Source organism: Penicillium diatomitis, assembly GCF_028827545.1.
Source record: "Penicillium diatomitis strain IBT 30728 chromosome Unknown utg000003l_segment0_segment0, whole genome shotgun sequence".
Lineage (NCBI taxonomy): Eukaryota > Fungi > Ascomycota > Eurotiomycetes > Eurotiales > Aspergillaceae > Penicillium > Penicillium diatomitis.
Window position 1 is genome coordinate 2,858,505 of NW_026623175.1, and position 24,617 is coordinate 2,883,121.

The 24,617-nt window shown below is 46.0% G+C and overlaps 6 protein-coding genes across 6 annotated transcripts; 4 read left to right on the forward strand and 2 right to left on the reverse strand.

Annotated features, from left to right (window-relative positions):
* Positions 1 to 142: 142 nt before the first annotated feature.
* Positions 143 to 985, forward strand: N7539_003146 (ribonuclease H family protein; the record flags this gene model as incomplete). The annotated part of the gene is made up of 1 exon (XM_056932749.1): positions 143 to 985. The coding sequence occupies one exon, from the start codon at positions 143 to 145 to the stop codon at positions 983 to 985; it is 843 nt and encodes a 280-aa protein (XP_056792708.1).
* Positions 986 to 9,024: 8,039 nt separating this feature from the next.
* On the forward strand, positions 9,025 to 9,828 carry N7539_003147 (uncharacterized protein; the record flags this gene model as incomplete). The annotated part of the gene is made up of 2 exons (XM_056932750.1): positions 9,025 to 9,029; positions 9,210 to 9,828. The coding sequence occupies 2 exons, from the start codon at positions 9,025 to 9,027 to the stop codon at positions 9,826 to 9,828; spliced, it is 624 nt and encodes a 207-aa protein (XP_056792709.1).
* A 426-nt stretch (positions 9,829 to 10,254) lies between these two features.
* N7539_003148 (uncharacterized protein) lies at positions 10,255 to 11,360 on the reverse strand (the record flags this gene model as incomplete). Its single annotated transcript, XM_056932751.1, has 6 exons — positions 10,255 to 10,356; positions 10,529 to 10,600; positions 10,741 to 10,830; positions 10,873 to 11,013; positions 11,103 to 11,282; positions 11,331 to 11,360. The coding sequence occupies 6 exons, from the start codon at positions 11,358 to 11,360 to the stop codon at positions 10,255 to 10,257; spliced, it is 615 nt and encodes a 204-aa protein (XP_056792710.1).
* An 87-nt stretch (positions 11,361 to 11,447) lies between these two features.
* N7539_003149 (uncharacterized protein) lies at positions 11,448 to 12,349 on the reverse strand (the record flags this gene model as incomplete). Its single annotated transcript, XM_056932752.1, has 4 exons — positions 11,448 to 11,756; positions 11,778 to 11,862; positions 11,942 to 12,074; positions 12,289 to 12,349. 4 exons carry the CDS (start codon positions 12,347 to 12,349, stop codon positions 11,448 to 11,450), a joined length of 588 nt encoding a protein of 195 aa, XP_056792711.1.
* Positions 12,350 to 16,835: 4,486 nt separating this feature from the next.
* On the forward strand, positions 16,836 to 17,192 carry N7539_003150 (uncharacterized protein; the record flags this gene model as incomplete). Its single annotated transcript, XM_056932753.1, has 1 exon — positions 16,836 to 17,192. One exon carries the CDS (start codon positions 16,836 to 16,838, stop codon positions 17,190 to 17,192), a length of 357 nt encoding a protein of 118 aa, XP_056792712.1.
* Positions 17,193 to 17,617: 425 nt separating this feature from the next.
* Positions 17,618 to 19,325, forward strand: N7539_003151 (uncharacterized protein; the record flags this gene model as incomplete). The annotated part of the gene is made up of 3 exons (XM_056932754.1): positions 17,618 to 17,981; positions 18,043 to 18,373; positions 18,449 to 19,325. The coding sequence occupies 3 exons, from the start codon at positions 17,618 to 17,620 to the stop codon at positions 19,323 to 19,325; spliced, it is 1,572 nt and encodes a 523-aa protein (XP_056792713.1).
* Between the last annotated feature and the right edge of the window lie 5,292 nt (positions 19,326 to 24,617).

The window sequence follows — 24,617 nt, forward strand, 5'->3', positions numbered from 1 at the left end:
CGGAAAACTGTAGAAATTACAAAATGCGACGCGTTTTCAAAAATTTGTTCTGAGCTGTGGGTGGTGTTGTTCCCACGTCGGCGCGGCTGCTGTAACGCGTGCACCACACGCCAACGGGCCCTGGACGAAGCGAACTCAGTATATGGGTACATCCAGGACCTCCACGGTGTACGCGGCAGAGCTCAGAGGGCTCGGTCTCGCGCTACAGATAGTACTCGACACACCGCAAATATGCGTCCCGCCAGACAGATGCGCCGCTGTGTTCACTGACAACCAAGCCGCCATCCAAGCCATTCGGAACCCTAAGCACCCATCCGGGCAATACATATTGACCGAGGCTATTCGAGCACTCGAAGAGCTTCGGAGCCAGGGGTGGCAAATACAGTTCCGATGGATTCCAGCACATGTCGGAGTGCCAGGTAACGAGGCAGCCGACCAAGCAGCGAAAGAGGCCGCCGGAATCGTCCCAAGTACGGGAGCGAACACTAAGATGCCGCCAGAAGCAGACTCTCGGCGAACACTCACGGCAACCACCAAGTCCATCATCCGTCGAGCGATGAGAGGCGAGTGGGACACGGCCTGGGAGAATGCCAAGCACGGTAGAGAGCTGTTTAGGCTCGGGGTGAGGCCAGGGAAGGCGATACTCGACACGCACGTTGGCACACACAGAGCGATCAGCTCCGCCATCACACAGATACGCACGGGCAAGATCGGCCTACGAGCATACCTCCATGCCATCAACAAGGCCGACTCCGACCAATGCGAATGCGGCCACGGGCCGCAAACCGTACGACACATCCTCCTCGAGTGCCGAAACTGGGCGGACGAACGACATCGAATGTGGGCAGGCAGGGCTCCATGCATCGACATCAAACGCATTCTCTGTAGCCCTTCAATGGCAGTACAAGCAGCAAAGATGATCTTGAGGACTGGACTGCTGGGACAATTCCGGGCAGTACCATCCACGGTACTAAAATACACATAGCGAAGACGAGTGATTTTTGGTATATAGAAGGAGAGGAGGGCCAGGAAAGGCCCGACAAGTACATAGACACAGAACAATCATGAGATTATGAGTGCGGGACGACCGCCTGGAGCGGAAGAAGGGAGCAGTTCTGGGAGGGACGGCTTGTTGTCTGAAAGCAAGGGCGGGGACACTTGTACTTATGGATGGACGCTGCATAGCTGCCTTAGGGCGGCTGGGACAGTCTATGAATTAATCAATCAATCAATCAATCAATCAATCTTCCACCTGCTCCGGGAGTAGTCCCTGGAGCATCCTGGCGCATTCTGACCGCCTGGTGGTTTCTGCCATCAAAAGCCGCTCATATCAGTATCACATGATCGACACGCTGACTAAATCAAAGCTTCCGTAAACATTTGACAACAAATCTCAAACCCCTCCTTTTCTTCCCTCTCACGCAAAGCAAAATTATCGTTCCAAATTCGACGAAGAATAACGAGAGTGAGAAAACGGCTAAAGCTTTTAAAAAATGCATCCGTTTTTTCAAATACACCGCACTTGCCAAAATGCCGAAGGCTGCGAAAACCCAGGCAGTTCAACGTTATGGTCAGGATCAACGGTTGCTTTTGAAGTACACCCTGAGCAGACCCGGAGCAGGCCTGGAGTAGACCCGGAGCCGACCCTGTGCAAAAGGCGCCTGGCTAACTCCCCTACCCACTCCTATACTAACGACCTCTCTATCTCCCGAGAATATATGTACTCCCTATCGAACCTATAATCACGATACTAGTATTTCTTAGGATGCTTTAAATCAGGTTGAAGCTGAATGTAAGTAAACTATTTTGCTTAACGTTCCACTATCTTATTTCCTCTACAGAACGACGGTGATGTCGAAGCGAATAGTTATGAGGAACGTATTCTATAATCGGATAACGAGGTATATCGATTTACCTATCTTAAGATCTTCGTTGGTAATTAACGATTAATCTAGATTTTGCGAGCGCTCTCCTCTTTCTGCAAAATCTAATCCGCCCTCCCCTATACCGAGATTATCCGCCTCTACGAACAGATCAAATCGACTAGCGATTATCTTATTAAGTACGATATCGAAGATTACCTAGTCTTGTCGTTACTTGTAGAATATATATCATGTCCGATAGTTGGTAAGTACAGTAGTTTCTCTATATCCTAATATATTACTTATACCTACTATTCCTTATTCGCGAGGGTTATTATGCTAACATCGCTCCCTTTATTAGACCTATCGCTGCTGACTTTGGAAAAAGACGTACATATCTATACAACAAGAACCTTAACCCTAACTCTCGGATCGGATCTCGCTCGCTCGCTATTACTACTAAGCCCTAGTCAGAAGCCTAACAAGAAGTCCTTATATAAACTAGTTAGAGAAGCCTTAGGCGCCCTCGGAGAGTAAGAGGTTCTTAGTGCAAAAACCGCCCCCGGCTCTAACTTTGACTCCGCCTTTCGAGAGCTCGAAGAAATAACACGCCTTGCTTAATCGTCTAACGTTTATTTAGAGCACGGCGATCGTATATATCACCCCGACCCCTCCCTCCGATCTCCACTCGTAGGAAACAAAGGTCTAATAAGTAAGACTCTAGCTGCTAGTAAAGATATACCCCTAATAGGTTAACTATATACCCCGCCTCCTCCGTCTGGCCTTATCGAAGGAATGGGCGAGAAACCGTCTCCTAGGCTTACTTTAAATACTACGGTTAGCGGTAGTTCCGAGCTTCGTGGAATTGATATAGCGACTATCGAAGAATATATATATTAAGATAGCTTAGGTACTACTCCCTGTAATGATTTCTCTCAATCTCTTGGGACTTTATCCACGAGTTTAAGTTAGAGCCCGGGTGCTTCGTTCTCTACCCCCGATATAAGTACGACCGCTACACCGATAACGACGGTGTCCTAACAGAGTAGTACAGAAAACCGAACTTTAAAGAGATGTCTAAGTGAACGTCGGTTATCGAGATATCAGGTAATAGTTGAAGATACCCCCGACGAAGGCGAATCTAATACCGAGGAACTACTCGACGACTCTGACGAATTCGGGGATCTGTCGATCAAGGAAGTCTTAGATAACGCGTACAGATTCCTAGGCGATACCTCTGGGGATAAAGAAATCCCTTCTTTAAGGTTTACGAATGGTATAGGGGTAGATCGAAGTAATTCCGCTTCGGCCTTCGACCTACCTAAAAGTAACTACTAGTATACTCTCCCGTCGGATATAAAAGGTAATACCTTAAGCCGCTCCGCTTAGCCGAAGCCAGAATATAAGCCGTAAACGGAGACTTTTATCGATAGCCGAATCCCAAACAGGTCTCCTAACCCCTAACCGTAGGCCTCGCCTTCGGAATAACGTCCGTTAAATAGTAGTTAATCCTAATCTAGATCACGATTATTGGGACGGTCGTTTCTCTAAGTATTCTATTCTTTCCATACTTTCGCCGGACTAAAAGGACGAAATTAAAAGAAAATATAGGGCGATTATACGGTCTGATCTAGCCGAATTCATCGAGAAGTATACTAGAATATAGAAGTCGACCGGATTTTGGTGTTCTCTATTACTAAATCTATTAAATAGCACCTATGTACCTACTAGCGGGAAGAGCCGTGCGATTTGGAGGTACGTAGAGGCGATTTAGGCTAAGGGCGAGACGAATTATCTTAAATCACGGTTTGCGGATATAGTGCTGTATTTAGAGTACGTTAAAGAATTTAACCGACAGAGCGAAGCTAGGTATCCTGGTCAAACTGCCAAAATTCGTGCGATAGATGCCATTTGTGGTACTATATCTCTTCCTAAAGTAAAGGCGGATAAGACCCGAATCTCTTTCTATAAGCACAAACTTGTTAGGGAGTAGTGGTGGTGGTCTGGAAACTACCTAGGCCGTGGATTTATTCTTCTGTGTAGCGAAGAAACAGGGAAAAAAGTGTGAGTTTCTCGGACTGCTCTGATTATGTTACCTGCTCTGACAATTATGCAGACGAAGTAAATCTTTCAAGCTTGATCCCTTTATTTTGTATATTCTGTATAATTATAGGGGTATTCTCGCTTGTTGTAGTAAGTTTAACGAAGTAGTGGACACGCTGTTGATAGTGACAGACGGCGGATTCACGAAGCAGATCAGCAAGAAGTCAGTCTAGTAGTGGATCAAAGACGCCAGAGCCGCCGACCCCGAAAGTGTACCTACTATTCGTTGGTAAGACTGGAGCACCGATGTAGTGGCCAGTATGGCGTTAAAGTTCCTCTCCGCGCGGTTAAGTACTTAATCTTGACGTCCTTTCGGTGTCGATGCGGGTATCTTAGGTTTCCTCTTTAGTGCGAATAACCTATGTGTGATAAGTCTTGGGAAATGGGTGCTAATGTTCCGATCTCTTTGCTGACTGAAAGTAATCCGTTCTGTAGCGTTGATATTAGTATAGACCGGCGTCATGCAATTGTTTTCTGGGGTTTGTACGCGATATAGACGCAGTTAAGTAATTCATCAACTCAATTCAACTAAATATATCCTTTTGCTGGCCGAGTCTCCTCTTGATTAGTATAGGTATTCAAATATGGATGGACCAGATAGGTCATTTCGCATCGAGCGAAGGCAATTTTCAAAATTCAGCTTTGGGGAAGCAAGCAGCTTTCTGTTGTCAAGATAAATAGTGGCATAGGGACTAAGAAGATGTCGCCTGTTTCCACCAGAGCTATCTCGAACCGCTGCCAATGGAGATGAAAAGGGAGCAGAGCCGATATCGCTCCTCACTCGGATCAGATACTGTACGTTCTTTCCAGGGTCGAGGCCACGAAAAGTCTCCATGGAAGTATTTAGACCACAGTGGTTTTAAAACTACAGTCATAAGACCCTGGTGGTTTAAAAGCCACGACGCTTAAGACTGAACGTCCCGTCCTTTCACATGAATATTCCTTATGGCTCGACCGTCCGCTATGCTTGGTGTCCCGGAAGCGTCTTTAATACAGTCGAGTAGCCAGGTTCAAGAGAGATACGAATACAGTAGACGCTATTGATCACATGTACTTTGTGGAAAAGCCCATCGAAGAGCCGGAAGGGCAGGTTGCTACTAAGAGGCGCTTGATGACTTTAAGGCTCATATTTTCTTTATTTTCAGGGTCTTTTCAGCCTATCCTCCAACCTGAAGCCCATATTGTAATAAAATCGATAGCTGCGAATAAAGTGGTGGTCGGTAGGCTTCGCTAGTATGACCTCTCCTCGGCGTGTCCTTGTTTTGTTACTGAGGAAACTCGTGTGTAGGACGTTTGATTCGAATGTGGATGATACCTGACAGTCTCAACGTACGTAAGAATATTGAGGATCCCACAGTAGGCTACCGCAGCGTCTCTTTAGGCCTTCTTGTTCCGCTGCGGTGGAACTAAGGAGAAGGCTTATATCTAGTATATACCGGGCCTTATTGACTTATAAAACGATCTGATTCCCTATTTTAAGTGTTCTTTCTAGCTGCCTAGATCTCCTTTCCTATTCTCTTGGTCGCGCTATTGTAAAAAAAATGTCGTTGTCCTTAACCTAGTTAACTGCCCTGATTGAGGTAAGTATAAATATCCGAAATAAGTCCCTTTTATCTTATATATATGTAGATATCATATAATCAAATTCAGTATTTTCAATCACGATCGAAGGATCCTGATGTAAATCACCCCTACCGAATTCTATTTATATGGCTGACCTTATACCTAGTTTGCTGAACGTTTATTCGCCGATTTGGCTTCTGCTTCCGTTCTAGATGACTTGGAGCGGTAGCAAATCCTCGGCAAAGTATCGATTATCATGAAAGTTGTTTGTACGGACAAGTCGACTGATCAAATATCTGCTTCCACTCTAGACGGGAATGGGGTAGATCAGGATGAGGACCCGCGTGGTGGGTCGAGAACCGTTTTGATCGATTTATCTATTTTTATTCTGCGTCCTTCCCTGTTGCCGAGCGATCTGTGGCTAATGTTTTCTATAGATCCCTAGTCGGCTGACTCTTTTCGTTCTGACGGCCGTCTAAGTGATTCTGAATCTTCTATAGGCTACCCGACGGAGGGAGCCGCCGACTAAACGACGGAGAGCATGGATGTTGATGCTGAATATATGACCGACTCGCGGACGGCCCGTATATCTGCCCCTATTGTGGTTAAGATTTCGAATCAGAAATTTCCAGAACCACCTTAGCCCCTAAATAATGATGCTAGTACTACGCTAAATGGGGTTGACGATGTCGAAAAATCGGTTCCTGGAATAGGCCGTACCCCTGATAATATTGCTTGTGAAACTCATCCGCTATCTGACGGCTCTGTAAGTACTCCTAGAAAAGATAAGTCTCTTCCTTATCTTACCCCTACTTCAAACCTGCTAATAACTCCGATGCCGGTAAGTAAATAGGTGCGGAAGAATGCAGAGAACCTCCTCGGGAAGGATTCGCTACTAATTCCTTTGGATGTTTACGGCGATTCTCCGGGGAAATCTATGGTAGTCAAGAATTATAATTTTTAATTAGCTACTACTGCCGGTTTTTATGACCCGAAAAGCTTATTTGCCGATGACGATAGCCTTGATGATATGGAAATAGACTTAGTCAGAGATATGATGTCCTAAATCTTGGAAAGGACAAATCCGCTATACGCGAATTCAAAGATTCCACCGGCGCGGCTGTTCTACGATACTAACCGCTCCCTCGAGGAATATATTTCGAACCCCGGATAGCGCAGACTCTCTATCTCGTCCGGTTTAATCGATCTGACTAACAATCTGTTAGTATCGTCGGACGAGGAAGTCTTTGATGATCATCTTGATAATACGCGTAAGCGAACGCGGAGTGTTGCTTCTCTTAAAGGAGGCGATTATCCGATGCCGACTATTGTAAATCGATTATTAGAACCTGTTGCTGATGATGTTTAAGTTAAACCAGAATTGTCCGAAGCATTACCTGGAGAAGGAGATACTGGTATTTTGGAAAGTCAGAGTTAGCTATCGGAGCTATCGGAGTATAGTTTAAGGCTTATAAGTCTATCCCTATCTTTGGCGAATTCTAATAAAGCTATGTCTAGTAATAGATCGTACGTACCTAATCCGATTGGCCTAGCCTTTTCAAACCTCGCTCCTCAAAAAGTCGCCGAAGTCGAGCGGGTAGCTAGCTAACTGCTTTTGCGCGATTTTGATGTATTTTTGGAAAAATATTCCGGAACTTGGAAATCTTCGGGCTTCTGGAAGGTACCTTCCTAGAATATTCCTAAGTCCTCGAATCACCTTCCGCGACTAAATCGTGCTAGCCTTATGACCTATCTCGTTGGGTTATATAACGAGGGTAACGTTTACGACGTAAAACTCCGAATCGTAAGAGTATCTCTCTTTCTCTTTTTTGAAAGGGAGCTTAAATGTGAACGAGAACGTAGGGCGGTAGAGACGTCTTTGAGAAGGAACGCTATCAGTAACTTGTGTAACTCAAAACACTTGGGAGTAGTGGAAAAGGGAAAGCTTTATAAGATATTTAACAGTGAAAAGAAAATCGGCGAGTATTGGTAGTGGTATACTTGCTACTTTGGTCGAAGCTTTCTCTTGCGGTGTAGCAAGGAAGCAGGCAAAAAGATGTGTGTCGCTTCGTTGTCATGATCTATCGCAATCGGGACTAATCAGCCTATAGAAACTAGCCCCGTTTCCCGTTGGATGCTCTGATTGCGTTTGTTCTGAATGACGGTTCACGCGTCAAGCCCTACCCTGCCCTTGATGCGGCAGTGGTCTATTTACTGATGAATGGCGAGTTTCCACGAACTTTTTCTCGACAGGATGCTCAAAGATGGGAAAAATCGACCGATGCCCATGCTGTCATGTCCAGCTCTTGGAGACCGTTCAGTACTGATGCAGTTTCTGAAGAGGCTCTCGCCAGTATTGAACGGTGGGCCAGCAGCCCCGACAATCGACTGCTGACATTTTGACAGTCTCACAAGCCCCATATGCACTTCCCTCTTCCCTGCGTTAGTTCATTGCAGACTGATATAATTAATGGAGTGCCGATCTATGTTGGTTAATAGGAAGGACGTCATGAGGTGTTTTTGTATTTTGACAATTGAATCAGAGCCATCCTTAATCATTCATGACTTGTTTGGCCGACCGGTTTTAAATCAGGTGAGTATGGTGGTAATTACAACAGCTTGACATCGGCATTTGCGCATACTTCTTCCATTCGTTGGATATGGTGAGCGTTGTCCATGATGAGGGCGGATTTTGGCTCCGGCTATCTACCACAATGATGTATTGGATCGTCAGCTAGCCTGGAGAGTTAAGCAAGTGGCAGTGTCCGCGGTTTGCAGTTTGGAGTTTGCAGTTTGGAGTTTGCAGTTTGGAGTTTGCAGTTTGGAGTTTGCAGTTTGGAGTTTGCAGTTTGCAGTTTGCAGTTCGCGGTTTGGAGTTCGCGGTTGGGGAGTTCGCAGTTCTGGATTGCAAGACCTCGCCTCCACTGGGAATCTTATGCAATATTTAAGTGCCAATCATCCCCGAAATGGACTGAAGTGTATTCGGGACCTAACGGCTCAATCAGGGACCAGCATTAAGCAAACAAGCCTGTTCCTGACCAGGGATAAGGCAGGTACGTCTTTACTTTTCGATGAGGTCCGTTGGATGCATGATTTCTAACTCCCAAAGCCTAGAGCATACAGTAGCGTGTTACGCAAAACAGACGGACAACGAGAGAAGTAAGCCTATTGACTCTAGTTAGTTATTTGGAAAGAGCTTTTGCTGACTGCTCGCTTCGTTGTGCATTCCTTACAGCGAGATCGTGCAACGCACTTATCCTTCGAAGCAAAAGGCATATATTGGCGGACGGAAGTGGGGCTCGCGAGTGAAGCAATTGAAATACTCATCTTGCTACGGTGACTGTACTTTGATGGTTGGAACGAGGACCGAATTTATCTATGTACTGACGAGGCAAATACAGATAAAACCGAGTCGGTGTATGTTTTGGAGACAATGCCTGAAACCAACCAAAAGTGCAACGTGCGTGAATGCCTGAGGCACCAATTGACTGACCCAATGAGGTAAGCTGGTAAACAACCAGACACGCATCCTCCCGTGACAGTCCATTACCCGTGCCAGCTGGGCTCCCCCTACTCTGTTGACTTAAGTTCGATTATCTGCTGAATAATTCTTTCAACAAGGGATGGAGGAAACAATCGCCGAATTACGACGTCAGGTTGAAGAACAACAAAGGCTCCGAGAAGCGGCAGAGCGCGTGAAGAGGAAGAGAGACAGGCGCGAGAAGTCGAGAGGCAAGCACGAGAAGAGGCAGAGCGCCGTGAGGAGGAAGAGAGACGGGCGCGAGAAGAGGCAGAGTGCCGCGAGGAGGATGAGAGACTGGCCCGAGAAGCGGCAGAACGGCGAGTGCAACCCAACACACTATTTCGCCTCCTCGATCTCTGCCACAATTCTCTGTCCCAAGCGATCCAAGTTGAGGCAGATGCGACCCTCACGACTCAGGGCGACGCGGCCGACCCAGTGAACCGACTCTACCCCAAGCACATCGTCCCTTGGCTTGACTTTCCCCAACTACAGGAACAAGTCTGGGAGAAATTCGACCGCACCGCTGCCTTTACATCGCGCCCACTATTCCCTTCTGATGCCCAAATCAATTATATCGTTACGAAGATCCAGAATAAGCCGATCTATTCGGAAGCGTCTCTTCGGAATTTTGAGCGAGACGCGGTGAATAACATTGTCGAAAGCTCTTTAACGCTTTGGGAGACGATGAACTTCTTCGACAAGAGTTTAGAATTCAAGGTCGGGTCACCTTCTATGATCGCGCAAACCCATCGGAAACTTCGCTGGAGAACAGCCTAGAACAGATGAATCTTCAGGACGCGCGGACACCCCAACGACCGGCGAACACTAGGCGTGGAAGAGGCAGAGGAAGAGGGATGGCACTGCACGAAGACGCAATCGGCGTGCCGACCAGTTCTGCGTGCACCTTGTGGCTGATGAACGACAAATACCAGTGTATGCGGTGGAGTTCAAAGCGCCGCACAAGGCGACAGCCCCCGAATTAGTGGCGGGTCTACACCAGATCGATGTGGCTCGGGATGTCATTGACCAGGAAGGCGACACATTTGAATTTTATGCCACCCGCCTCGTCGCCGCCGTGGTTACTCAGATATTCTCAGCGAGAGCGTGTGCAATTACTGCAATGTTTTTGATCTAGTTCACGATTAGTCAGCATGTAAGGCGTCCTAGGCAGCGCTCAGACACCTACCTCTCGTCCATTCAGAGCTAGAGACTCCAATCGTCGGAGGTCGTGCTCCTCAACAAGCGCTGGTCCTTACATCGTACATATCTTAGACAGAAAAGTCGACCAGAGATCTCTTCGAAACTCTTTCGTCAAATTTTCATACTCGATGATTAAATGGATCCGGCTCAAGATTGCATCGTCAAATTAGATACCCCGGTTCGAAGTCAAGAATAGTATTCCCTAATAATATTCCAGCTTTCGCAAGAATATAGTTACCAGTCGATTGTGGTTATCATGGAGCGCTGTGCGACTTACCATAAACGCATCGGCTTCGTCCAAAAGAAGTACAGCCTTAAAGTACTTTACGATCTTGAAGATAAACTCAAGCTATGATTCAAGTGCGTGAGAATCTCCATGGTCGACAACAAGTTCACCTGCGGATATCTAGGAAAGTAAGTAAGGCCACAATCAGCGTGACAAATGGTTCATACCGAATAGAGGGGGAGCTAGAAATACTCCGAGGTTACTTCAACCGTGAATATCTTTCCGACTCCCGGTAGGCCACTAGCACAAGTTAGGATCCAAGTCACGGTATAGTATAGACACTTGCTAAGATACTTCAGAAGGATATTAAGTCCTTAGCCTTTTCCATCAATTACGTCGTCGAATAGTACCGTCGGTATCAGATCTAGGCGGGTTTTCGCCATTAACAAGAGGAGTATCTTGTTCTCTGAAGGGATTTGTAGGCAGTCGAACGATTCGGGTAACCAATCCACGTCCCTCAGAGCACTAACTACGCACTCCACTGAAATCAAATTAGTCGGACTCCGAGCAATTGTCAATCATCTCACATACAGAACATTTTCTCCTTGAAACTAAAACAGCATACTGTTAGGCAGCCGACCAAGAAATCGGTCTCGCTTAGTTTTTGTACGTCCACACCGTCTCCTTGCATCCTCTCCTTCTCTCGCTCGCGGTCCTCCATAAGGATCGCACCTATATCGATAACTACAATTCCATCCTTATCCTTAACCCCGAGGTCGCGGAGTAACGGTCGAAAGTAGTTTAGCTACATTTCATGAAAAAATGCGGCGTCCACTACCACTCGACTGTTAACATTAACTTTGATAGCCTTCCCCTTATTCATAAAGAACGCGCTGCCTTTGCAGTGCCGAATATACGAGCCGGCCAAATCCCGAAACTTTTAGCCTCTTTCGACCAAGTCTTTCCGGACTTACTCGTGCCTTAGATAGTAGCGGAGAGGGAAGGCCTCAAGGCTCTCGATCGGCTTTAACCCCCGGAACTTTACCACACGCAAAAATATTCCGGCCTCGCCAAACTTGACTCCGTCATAATCAATAAAACGGCACTCGAGATTCCACCACGTCTCGTCATTTTGTGTCATTTCTTCCCCCGCGTCGAATCTAACACATCGCGGCTCTTTTGTGCCAAGCCATATAGTATAAACATGGCAGCCAGGCTTGAAAAGCGCCCAAAGAAGGTCATATGTAATATAACCGTACTGCAGCATTAATTCGAGACGCTACAAGATAGAAGCATATACGTCCTTGAGGTGGTCGATAAGCAGGCGGAGATACTCCGCATATACCGAGTCATGGTCCGAATCATTGTCTATGTTCTCCGTATATCTATCGAGATCTGGGAGGAAATAGAAGAGGACGTTTTACTCGATCTAAATCCACGTCAGCGTTCTCTTCGAGATTCTACTCAGTCTCAATTACCGATGGCTTATCCTCCATAAGGCTAATAGCTTTAATGCCGTGCAGCACCACACGCAGGATGTCACGCAGGCCTTCCGATTTAATATCTATATAGGGCGTCTCCTCCTCGGAATTCCGATCTAATCATATGATTAGTATTGATTCGGTCGCTTGCACAAAGACACTACGTACTAACACATTCACGGACAATAAATACATATCCAGCATAGTCGTCCAGACCACTATAGGTCTCGACCTACTCTGCTATCTTGTATTTGCATGCTTCTTTGTCCCAACTACACCCATATCAGCCAGTTTCTAAAAGGTATGAGAAGGAGAGTTGGTAGCTCATACGCTTCCACGACGGTCTTAAATTAGGGTATCGAGGCCCACTTTTCAAACGACTTAAAATCATCCGGGGTAGTACAGATTAGACTATCGAGATCAATTGCATCTGCTACCTAAACGCCCTCCCCCTGTTTATTACTTACTAGACAAGACCGGGTAGGCTTAGTTGCTACAAACAGTTCTGCTGAAGCACATTCATCGCGGGTGAGCTTGACCAGCAACTACTTCAGTCGAACCATGTCGGGGCCGGGTAGGAACTGGCCCTAGGAGACAGGAGTGTTTGGAGGTTCTTTGCTTGTAAGATCGAGCAGCGTCTTCTCGAGAAACACACCAAACAGATGCTTGAGATCCTTCACGATAGCTTAAGAGGTAGTTATCCCCTTCGTCGGGCTGTCCGGGGGCGTCAGGCCTTAGTAACAGGCAGAGGAAGTCTCCAATACCATGCTGTGTTCGACAGAAGGCGAATATGGGCTACTCTGAATAGGTGCTATGTTACTTGATCCAGTCGATGGAATTCTGGGTACAATAGAGAAGAAAGGTTGAATCAGCAAGGTCAAATACCTAATATAAGTACGATTAAAGAATTCCAAGAACTAGAGAGGTTGCTCCCATTTATAACTTCGTCGCCAATCCTTAACCCCCTAGTCCATGCTAGAAACAAAAGTACGCTACAGATGTACAGACGAGATGGGTTTGAATACACGGTCCAGAAGGATTAACCTCTGCTCTTAAGGAGCAAGCCTATCTTTACCGTCTAAGACGTATTAAGCCATCTATTATCCGCAGGCAATTTAGGGATAGTCCAGCCTCGGACTTTGCCTTGCAAATTGTGGTATCCCAAGGAAAGAGCTGCGAAACATTATCGAATTCTCGTCAATTTTTCGATGAAATTTCGATGAATTTACGCGGTCGAACGAACCTCCACCGATAATTATCCCTTACTAGATTATTTAGACTTAGGTAGAGTAATCGAGTAATACAGGTAGGTAGGGAAATTAGCCTAAGTGTTCAACCGTTATTATTTTTATTATATTGAGCTTGAATATAGGCGAAATTTTTAGGTTATCACGGTCATTCACATCTTTACTTATCAAGGTCTGCTTGGATGGGGAAGACCAGCAGCCAACTCCCTTCGGGCCAAAATATGCTATCACGTGATGATTGAAGCGTGGACTTTCTTCCTGCCCCTCATCTACCCGCTCACCCATTTACCAGCGATTTACAGCAACTGCTGCCTGACTCGAAGGTGGTACAGGCCCAAATAAGTATGGTCATCATCCCCGACTTAAAATTATCGTCACTTAAGGAAATACCTCGAAATCAAAGTCGTTGGTGATGATCCTTAATTTCTCATCGGATTAACCGGCGAGGTAAGTAATACGTGTTTCCTCGCTTTGTGTACTTGTGATGGGATCTAACCCTCGAAACCTTTTATATCTTCTAGGCAAGTTTGTGTGCTCTACCAGAAAAGCGCGCAGAGAGACGGATACCATGGATAAGGTAGCCAAAAAAGTTCGCACCGAAAGCTCAACAGACAGCAGCGTTCTTGAAGAATACAAGAAAGAAGTAAGAATAATCTATTAAATAATCACCTGTAAGAAAAGTACTAATTATCCCAGGTACAATATGACTTATACGATCGAATAAACTAGACAACACCATCAAAAGGTGTTCAGACTACCCCTCCATCGAGAACGGTTACCGTTATCGTGGATCTTATTCAGAACAGAGGCGCAATACGGATTTTCGAGAGAGAAAGCAGGGAATATATCGACGGAGTTGGAACAGAGGAGGAAGGCTTCCGGGTCATCATACCATAGCGAGACACTTGGCGCTTTAGAGCATCGGGCGTCGTTAAAGTTAGATATATAACAGCGAAGGATAGAGATTAATTTGGCGGTTAGTCCCATATTACCAAGGGACGGTATAAGATCAATTAATCCGTCAGCTCGTTACTAACTAGAATTATAACAAAAGATGTTATATTCACTCCATACGTGTCTGTGAGCCACATTACGCCAGATATCTAACCTGATTCTATGATATCTCGAATATCTTGCAAGTTGAGCTCGTAAACATCTCCGGTCAGAGGGACTTCACATCAAGTTAGCAAGTTAACATCCACTTTTGGGCTAAGGCCATACCTATATCTTAATGCTTCTCGGGCTAAAAAGGAGACAAATCTAGCGATACGACTACTGGAGGTAGTCCTTCACCATGTTAGCCTACTGCATGACCCATAGGATTTAGGGGTCGTACTAGGGTTCCGTTCAACGATTTCGTAGCTCCCTTGAACCTGTTCGTGACGCTCGGAAGGGTCATAAGACACGGAGCCTTAGTCAACTATTCCATCATCGGCTGGTAAGGGAGGGCGGGAACCGTCTGAGTAGACACCCAAACTGAAATAATAACATACAAGCCGTCGTAGCACCGGGTTGTCTAGGCCAGAGTGATTTTGGATCTCATATAGAAGATTAAGTCGTATACTCTCCTTTGCGATGGCTATTACCGACAGCCCCAACCCAATAGCACAAAGAACGACCATCGACTAGCCGTTCAGCTGTAGAACTTTGCGAAGGAAGTCGAGATAAGTCGACTGTCGCCCGGCTCCTCTGGAGTCCTAGGGCGGGTGTCCATTCCTTAGTAAGGTGGCCGCCGCCAGTATTCTTTTCTTTTCTTTTTCTTTCACACCATTCCGACGCTCAACATCTCTCGAAGTCTAGACAAGCTTCTCTAAAGCACTAGTAAGCGACCGAGTCATGCTTTAGAACATTAAAGTGAAGATTTTATTGAAAAGGAACTAAGATAACGTCGATGAAATAGCCTGAATACCACAAATCGAAGTAGAAAACTCGAACTTTCAAAGACAAAAATCAATCGAAAATTAGTCGAAAATTAGTCGAAAGGCTGCCTTATAGTTACCCTCCCTAATCGAGTGGGTTACAGGCTGCCCCCCTACGGAATGGTAGTACACGCAGCCCCTACCACGCTCAGGACAAAGTGTTGCATGTAAAGCCGCGCTCGTTAATTAGTCCTTACCCTGTACCATGTCAGCCTAGACATCCTGAAATCCGAAAAAGGCGGGGCGGTCACCCAATTTCTTGCCTGAGCGAAAAGGCCATGCCCGCCTCATGCAACCTTGGTCCACTAATCTCAAGGATGCTGGAAGTACCCCTCAAATTCATCCTTCAGCCACGTCAGAAAAGATGCGAACGGCGCGTAGAGCCGCAACTGGGTCTGCTCTTCTATCGACTTAGGCTGGTCTATACTGGGGGCCAGGCGCTAAGAAAGTACTGGTTGTGAGCCGCTCATTCGCTAATGCATGGCGGTCACTTTCACGGCTTGAGCATATTCGTCTTGTCACAGATATGCCTACCTTCTGTCAATCACGGGTGCTGCAGAGGAACCCTGTCTACAAAGACGTGACTACATGACTGGCTGGCAAAGCTATTTGTGGCGGGCGGGGGTTCCCATTTTGAAAATATAAGAGGCCCTTTAGTCTCAGGACTTAACACACCAGCCATTTCAAGAGTGCTTTTAGTATCTTCCATCTCATATCCTGGGTTACCTATCGAAATGGCTTCAGTCTCAGTCCTCAACCACATGAGAATGCCACGATGGTCTTGAGCGTGTTTCCTGTTAATAACAGTCAAGTCTACTGTAGAATTTATCCTAATCCGGCCTTCTAGCCCCATTTCACTTCCTTGAATCCGCTAAGGCCAAGTAAACAACCTCAGCTGACAGGGTTGCCCGCTTGAGCTACTTATTTTTGACACACCAAGCTGCGTACGTACCCAGTTACGGGTGGAAAAGTACTCTATGTCCTCGAGAAGCTCGCTAAGTCCGATTCTAAGCGCTCTCATCAAAGCGGCGGCTGCTTAGAAGGGGAAGCTCTTGCTCGCACTTGGTCGCGTGGCCTCGGAGAGTTGTTTGACGATCCATGGTTGGTCTGATCCCAGCCAATCTTGTTGTCTTTCAAATCGCAATAGGTAGTATCTGAAATTTGAATTGGTAAAAATAACTTATTCAGGATAATTAATGTGAAATCTGTGAGCGCCGGCGCTTGCATTCGTATGTGATGAGCAACCCTCGAACTATAGAAGGGTATTCCCAATCACCCAATTCAAAGCACCAAATCATAGGCTTGTAAGTGTGCTGACTGAAGCTTTCATTTATTTGTGACACGCAGAGGGCGGGCGCGTAGGACTCATAAATTCGATTATTGTCGGGCCTAGTTATGGCCAATGATAAAGTGTTTGTAAGCGCCAGTCCTTTTGCCGCTGACCCATTCAAGTGGTCACAGCATACACGTGGATATTTACTTCAATGATGAAGCATTTACAGTCTCGGCTTACAAACCGACAGGAAGCCACGGTACATAAATATCAGTCTATCCATTCCGTCATCCTCAACAGAATCAATCCTCTTGATACCTGATACCAGAGGTTCAACTTTCTCACCTTCGTATGTCACCTAAACCCTTTATAGGTCAAGACAGCGCTGACAAACTAGACACTCGCGATCAACTAGTTACTTGTTGCATATATTACGCAATGTCCAAGGCCTTGTCAAACTTTGCTCAACTAGCGCAAAGTATTAAAAATGGGCCAGCCAAATTTTCAGGCGCTGCGGCTGAAGGCAGCCGCCTCATCCCGTCAAGAACCAAGGACGAGCAGTTCCAATTCCGGATCGATGCGGGCCACTACGACGGCAGCACGAAGCATCTCCATGTCAACTTGCAGGTCAATTCCCAAGCCAAGAGCCCTGCGCTGAAAGATTGGGTAAAAAAAAATACAACTCATGAAAAACTTGCGACGGCTACTTTTGATACGACAGCCGAGGACAAGAATGCGGAATATGCTCGGGTGGTGAACGAGTTAGTTCGAATTGGTAAACAGAAGCTTGGATAAACGGGCTAGAAACCAACTGTCAAACCGGGGACGGCGAATTGCTTTGAAGTTAGTGAGCAGGTAGAGTGGCCACACAGGGGCTTGAAATTCGCTTCTGTATTGACCTTCGTGTGTCTGGTAATTCTATTTATGGATAAATTGTTGTCCTAGTATTTGTCCGCTGGTGGATGACGTAACGTGCCTTGGTCCAGTCTTGGCAAACTTTCAAGCCAACCTCTCGCGTTGTAAGGAAATATAAGGGGAGGCCATTGATACCTCGCTCTCGCACACAATGAGCCGCTCAAAGGTTCTCCAAATGTTGCCAGTACCTTTTCCCTTGACTTATTACTCTCCGCAGTCTCTTTACATCGGACCCTTCCTCGTTCGTGGCGTTACTTCCAGACCCTCCTTTTCGAAGCTCCATCGCCAGCAGCCGTTCTCGAGGCATGCAATGGACCAGACAACGAGATATGGTAAGACCGATTAATGATAATGTGCCATGCATTGGTAACAATGGACTTCTAGGGTTTGATCCTCACGTATATACAAGCGGTCGATGGCTCCGGAACGACAAATGTCAACGCCAGTTACGCCAGATCAACGTGAACTTTCATAAACTCTGCCAGAAGATAGTGGATTTATTCAACGGGGAAAAATCCATCAAAGATTGTGAAAAAAAGGAGGGCGGTTTCAACAGGGTGTTCATTTTCACAATGGACGACAACTCGCGTGTCGTGGCGCGACTGCCATTTCCATTAGCTGGGCCCGCAAAATTAGCCACGGCTTCCGAAGTGGCGACGATTCAATATTGTGTGTGGAATGACAATCCGGGGTGAATATTTAACTCTCGCTAATGATATATGCAATACAGTGCAAAGGAAAACGAGCATTCCGATCCCGAAAATTCTTGACTGGAGCGACGATGCGGCAAACAGTATTGGAAGCGAATACATAATCATGAATCATGCGGCTGGCATTCAGTTACATCAGAAATGGCCCTATATGTCGGGTGATCAGAAAGTTAGGTGCATAGACGCCATCTACAGAAAGCTCGGGGAGATGGCCGACGTCAACTTTCCGGCATATGGAAGCTTATATTTTTCAACCGCACCATTGGAACCTGCGTCTAGGCTACCGCTAGATGAGGGCTTCTGCGTGGGGCCTCACTGTGGAACAAGATACTGGAGTTGTGGCGACCATAGGTACTACCAACATACAGTTCCTAACCATGGTCCCTGTAAGTCCTTTCTGACTATTATTGAGAGATAAAAGCTAAGACTTGGGGATACAGGGCTGACGATAGGTGCATTTTCCGATGGCCTCGTTGATGCCGGCCTTTCAAGGATTCCACCGAGAGATTCTCAACTCCCAAATCGGCCGCCCTATCACGGCTCAGTACAGACGCATTTAGACCTTCTCAAACAGGGTCGCGCAGTGCTACACGCAATGTCCGCTGATAGTCGCGTTCAAGACGCGGCTTCACCGACCTTATTTCATCCCGACCTACATAAAAGGAACATATTCGTTTCGGATAATGATCCTTCGATAATTACGGCTATTATTGATTGGCAATCATCCTCCATAGAGCCGGCGTTCTGGTACGCAGATGAGGTTCCAGACTTCGCCACTTGTGCACCTTCCACATCGTCCGCGCTAAGGGTGCATGACGGCGAGCTGTGCAAAAAGGCCTATGAAGCTTGTACTCAATTTCTCGTTCCAAAGCTTGCTCTCCCTAGGTTGATGGACGAAGGGATGTTTCGGCCTTTTTGGTACTGCTACAGAACATGGAAAGATGGCGTCGTTGCTTTTCGACACGAGCTCATTGAAACCTCCAAGGACTGGAGAGCGCTTGGGTTTGGCGGGCCGTGTCCATTTGCCTTACCAACACCAGAAGAGTTGGCTCTTCATCGCAAGGAATACAAATTTTTTGAGGCGGCACAGAACCTCAAACATGATTTGTCGAGCCTCCTTGACTGTGCGTCTGATGGATGGGTCCCTCCGGACAACTGGGAAGCGGCAAAAACAGAAAACAAGGCAATGTTCAAGGGGATGTTGCAAGCCATACTGGAAAACAAAGATCCGGATGACGACGAGCCAATCAGAGATGAAAAGAACCTGCGAGATATCTGGCCCTTTGATCTGCCAGGCGAGTAATTCTTTCTGACTTTCTGGTCTCAATTTAAAGCAGAGATTTTTTGGTTCCGGCCCTGTGTCTCAGTTGGGAGGACCCCTCGCTCAAGGAAGCTGAGCTGGGACGTCGGTTCGCTCTTTGTAACTATCATACTCGGCTATGATATATTGGAGCTTGCTTTGTGAATTGAGGGTTCAACAGATAAACTGGCGAAAGTTGCAAGTCAGAAATCCATAATCAGACAATTAGCGGATATAACCCTGCAAGTTGCGTGACATGACTCTAGTTTTTTCGTCCTTCCTGTCTCACCCTTCCCACTTGGGTGTACAGACATCCACCAGATTTGTATTCAGGAACAGGAGGAGAATAGGGAGAGCGGGAAAGGCGGTGAGTTTGACCATCAACCGCCTGCTGTTTCCTGCGATGCTGACAGAGCATTCTTCACAATGATACTAAATTCTTAAGTTTGATGACTGACTGAGCAGACTCGCTATTCTCCTTAGAATCGGCGGAAAATCAAAGCAGGATCAAAGAGGACATTTATGAAGTAGATTCTCCAAAAACACGATTGTCGGAATATCAAATAACAAACGTTAGTGGAGAAGGTGCCATAGTGGGGTTAGCCATAGTTCACGTGCACTATCTGGTACATTCTGCCCAACCCCGCCCTCTGGCCGATCGCAGAACGTGGAACCGTTTTGAATATCTTGAAGCAGGAACCAAAACGATCGATACAGTCCATGTGCACTTAAGATCAGTGCTAGCGGCTATTTATTGAATGGACCCATGGCCTACCTCCGACCGACAACGAAGAAGCCTAATCAGGATTCTTGCGATCTCCTGAGCGACTGGCTGCCAAAAGCAGAATTTTCAGCAGCAGAGGATGCACCACATATGAGATTGTGTCGAAATGTTCCGTTGGACCTCCTTCGACCTTTTCAAAAGGAGGTATCAGAAATGCGTGAATCTTCATTCTTACCGCTTTAGTTAACATCTAGGCAGAATATGAAGACCAGCTTGATCAAATTTTCGAACGGAGCATCCCCACGAGAACCCTATGGCACTTTAACAGCAATCCTCCTTTACGAAGACAACGCGATTGTGTCCCTTGTCAACCATGATGCAAGAATATCCCTCGCGAAGGGCGACTCGGTAGAATGGAGTGGGTTGATAGAGATTTTGAACTCTTGTGTCTGCGTGGTTACTTGGAGCAGGGAAACAATCTGATATTCTGGCATGAGGTCGAATATCATACAGGAGAAGGAATGCCAGTTATTTGAGAAAATGATGGAATGAAATAGTCAAGCGAACTAGACGGAAGTGGTGAGGGGAGGTGAGCTGGGAAGGCGGGATTTGGCAAGAACGGGATCTCAGATATCGCACTGAAGGACGGAACTGAATATGAATGTGCCTGTACATCCGCAGTATCTGGCGAGCGAGCTAAATGCAGAGGAACTTGACCTGAACGGACTTAAGCTGTTGTTCCACCTATCTGCCAACCTGCGACTTACTTGAGTAATGCTGCACCTGAGGCAAAGCCCATCCTGGTTGCCGCTCATCCATCAAGGGTAGATCTGTATTCCCAGAGAGGACCGGATGCTCCTGTGTTGGCTGCTGCGAAACATCTCCAAGGGTTGCACCAACGTACGGAACATCTATTCCATAGGAAAGAGAGTCAGTATCACGTTGAATAATCATAGGGTGGGAAGCTCACTAGGTGGATTTGGCCGAATACTCGTACGTTCCTCGTTGACACTCGTATGAGCATCTGTAGAAATCGTCCTGCCTGGCGTATTGGTTATAGACTGGTTATCTAAATCCGACAGTGTTGTCTCTTTCGCCGGTGAGCCGGTTCCATTATTAGTACGTCGTCTCTTCCGTATATCCTCCACAGGGATCATTCCACCCTCTGGAACTTCCCACTGGATTCTTGGAGATTGAGGTATCATAGGAGAGAAAAAGACTCGAGCGTTCTAAATCATCGAAAACATTAGAACCAAATAGTTCTATGTACCACTTAGTGAATACACATCGGGCGGCATCAAAATCAGCATGTAAAAATTTGTATATGTCGGAAAGTCTGATTCAAGTTTTAGTATATGGTGATATATTCACGTTTCATGCGTATACCGAACGGTTTTACTAAAAATGCACTTGATTATGCAAGGAACCGAGAGATTATTAGTGTGAAGCTTCGGTAGCTTAGTACCTATCTCTGTGTATCGAGGTTGATCCAGAGAGGAGGTGAAGACGTCTTTTGCCCGCTTCCCTTTGGCTATGTTTTTTAACGAAGAGAATGACGGAGTAACTAGATTCTATGGTTAGCTTTATACGGAGGAATGAAAAAGAACTGAGACCGATAGTAAAAGAGAATATCGCCACTTCTGATGCCCTATTTGCTCTTGTATTGAAGCCCGTCAACCGCCGCGACCCCCTAAGCCGCTGTAAGTCGTATTTGCCGAAGGTGTTTAATACTACCGCTTGAAATTAATCCTATCGTCTTGTCTACTACCTTTTCGTCGATACCGATACAATATGTAATATGACAAAGTACGCCGAACAGAAACTTCTGATAGGAAGCGATGAGTTTCGCTAGCTTTGCGTTATACTAATATCTTTTCGTGAATGAAGTATAATATTCCAAGGTATGGAGTATGTTTGACTTCGGATGTTGGATAACTGGTATTGTAGTATGACCTCGTCCGATGGGAGCGGGCTCTTTTAATAATAAGTCCAAAATGAAGAGAGAAGAGTATGAATCGGTATCGGGAGATGTGGTAGATATGGCTTTGGACTAATTCTTAGCGGTAGGTATCTTTTTGACAAAAGAAATTACCTGCTTCCTCTATGATTCCTCGGGTTTGGCTGGACTTGGAAGCAAAGGCTTTTTATGTTGACTGTTCAGAGATTGTGAAGATTTAGGCTGGCAGGCTAGGAGGTTGTTCCCTAATGAAACCTGGGATTTCAGAATAATATCCTGTGGCATACAAACTGCCTATTCCTTTAAGATTAGGTGAAGGCTACGGATATGTCCCTCTAAGTTGGAGACGTAGTGGGAGTGCGGATCTATTATCTGGATAGACGATGGAGGAAGGTAGTCTGAGGGAAAAGATAGTCAAGAGAGAAGCGGGGAAGGTTGGAATACGATAACAATTGGGTAGATAGGGGTAGGGCCTGCTCGGCCCTACCCCTGTCAAGAGTTCTATAGCCCTAAACCCCACCATACGTCTTTTCCTCTGGTTATTGTCGATCCTGACGCTAGGTCTGCGCTACTATGGTGGGAAAAACTAGCGGTAATATGTAGGAGGGCTAAGGGAATCCGCTGAAATTTGGTATTGCGCACTTCTTTACCAATCAGTCTCCTTATTTCGCACGTCTGAGCTTCACTTTCCTGATGTCTTTCCTTCCCTATTTGGTTACTTAGTACGGTGTCTAGAGGTGCTGATCGTTACTCTTGCTAGGTAACTCGATAGCTCGACCCGATTACGCGGTCAGACTCTAAATAGGTAGGAGATTGTTATTTAACCATCGGACTTACTTAGAACGAGGAGCATATTCAAACATTCTTCTCTTAAATAAATATACTTCTACCTATGAGACGGATCCTCTTATTACCTCAAGCCAACTTTTCCTTGCGCGATTAACCGCGCTCCTATTTTCGTGCTTTTCATCGCCTTATCTTGGTGTCTGCAGGGCCAGGGCCTAGTAGGCCTTGCCCCTGTTAACGCCGAAATTAACTTTTAATTATAGCGTCGACAATCAGACGTAGCTACGTTAAATCGTAAAGCCAGAACTGCTCTTAACTATTCAAGGAGCCAGATCGTCTCCCCTACACGTCGATACTAAGTCAGTGGCTTCTGAGCCTCTCAAATTAGATTCATCATGCTAACTACAGAGGGTTTGTAACTCTAGGCCATCTATCCCCGCATCCGTCCTTCGTTAGCTGAGACTTCTCTAAGCCCTAATTGCCTTATTGCTTTTCTCCGGAAGGCTATACGATAAGTAAGTGGTAAGTACTGGAGCATTGATGAGTCCCGTAGGAGATGATTGGTAATCCGAATTGAATGAATAGGATGGAGTTCGATGTTATGCTATATAGTATTGGGTCTAGTACAACACCCCTGTATATATAAGACTTGTCTAGATATAGCTCAACCCTAGCCCCTTATTCCGGATTAGTTTAAGACCAGCAAAAAGTCGAAGGAATCGTTCAACCCAGCGCCCTGGTCTATTATCCTTCTATATCGGTCTTGTAGTATCTCAATCACGGCTTCATCGGGCTTACTCAGGAAGGAGCTTAAATTATCCGAGGCTGAAGCAGGCGGTTTTTCAAAATGACCGTCAAAATGCTAAGTTGTCAGAGTTAACTTGAGAACAGTATCATAGCTCCAATGGGATAATACCTCCTCCACCAGGGCGATAACGTATTTGTTGAAAGGTTCAGACGGTCTCACGTATTTCGAAGCCCTGTACTTGTCCAATAACAGTCTAGCATCCTGGCTAAGGTTTTCTGGGGGATCCTACGTCTAGAAATATGAAGACCTAATTCTGGAATAAACCAGTACCTCTAAGGTAAGTTTTGCTGGAGGGGTCAAGATAAGCCGAGGAATCAGAGAGGGCTTTGGGAGGTTAGTACTATAGCTCTCTTGTGGAGTGCGGGTCCTAACCATGACTGTACTGACTGGACGTATCCTTTTTAACGAAACTGATGGATGGTGGAAAGCAAATTAAGTAGAATGATGAAAGATTCAAATATATATCTGAATGAATGGCTTTGACACTTATAATCTTCTTATCTTATTTGTAACTTGCTAACCTTAGCAAGCCGCTATTATGAACTGCCTTCCCACTATCTCTCTTCTGATGCTATTTCCTACTTGTGTACAATCTTTGATTTTCTCTGACAAAGATGATAATTCTTTCTGGGGTGGAAAAGAAGAGCAAGGGTCCAGTAGGGACTCAGACTAAGAGATTCCTTGTGCTAAAATACTGTGTGCGCGGTCCGAAGCCATGGTATATGAACCGGGGACCAGTCACCTTGCTTCCGACCTGAATAGCCTAGTCCAACCTAGAGTTGAGATATATTTAGGTTTTTGTCAAGTTGAAAATACTTCTGGTAAGATAGTCGCAAGCTTAGCGTATTTAGTCCCGTCTTCTTATACTAGGGATGCCAGAACCACGGCCCTTATAAGATATATCTCGAAGACGGTCTTTACAACAAAGCTTGGATAGTGATATCCTTGTACTTCCATCTTTAGATATAATGGTAAGTCTTTATGCAATCTATCAATTCATACCCTCCCTACGCCTTTAGT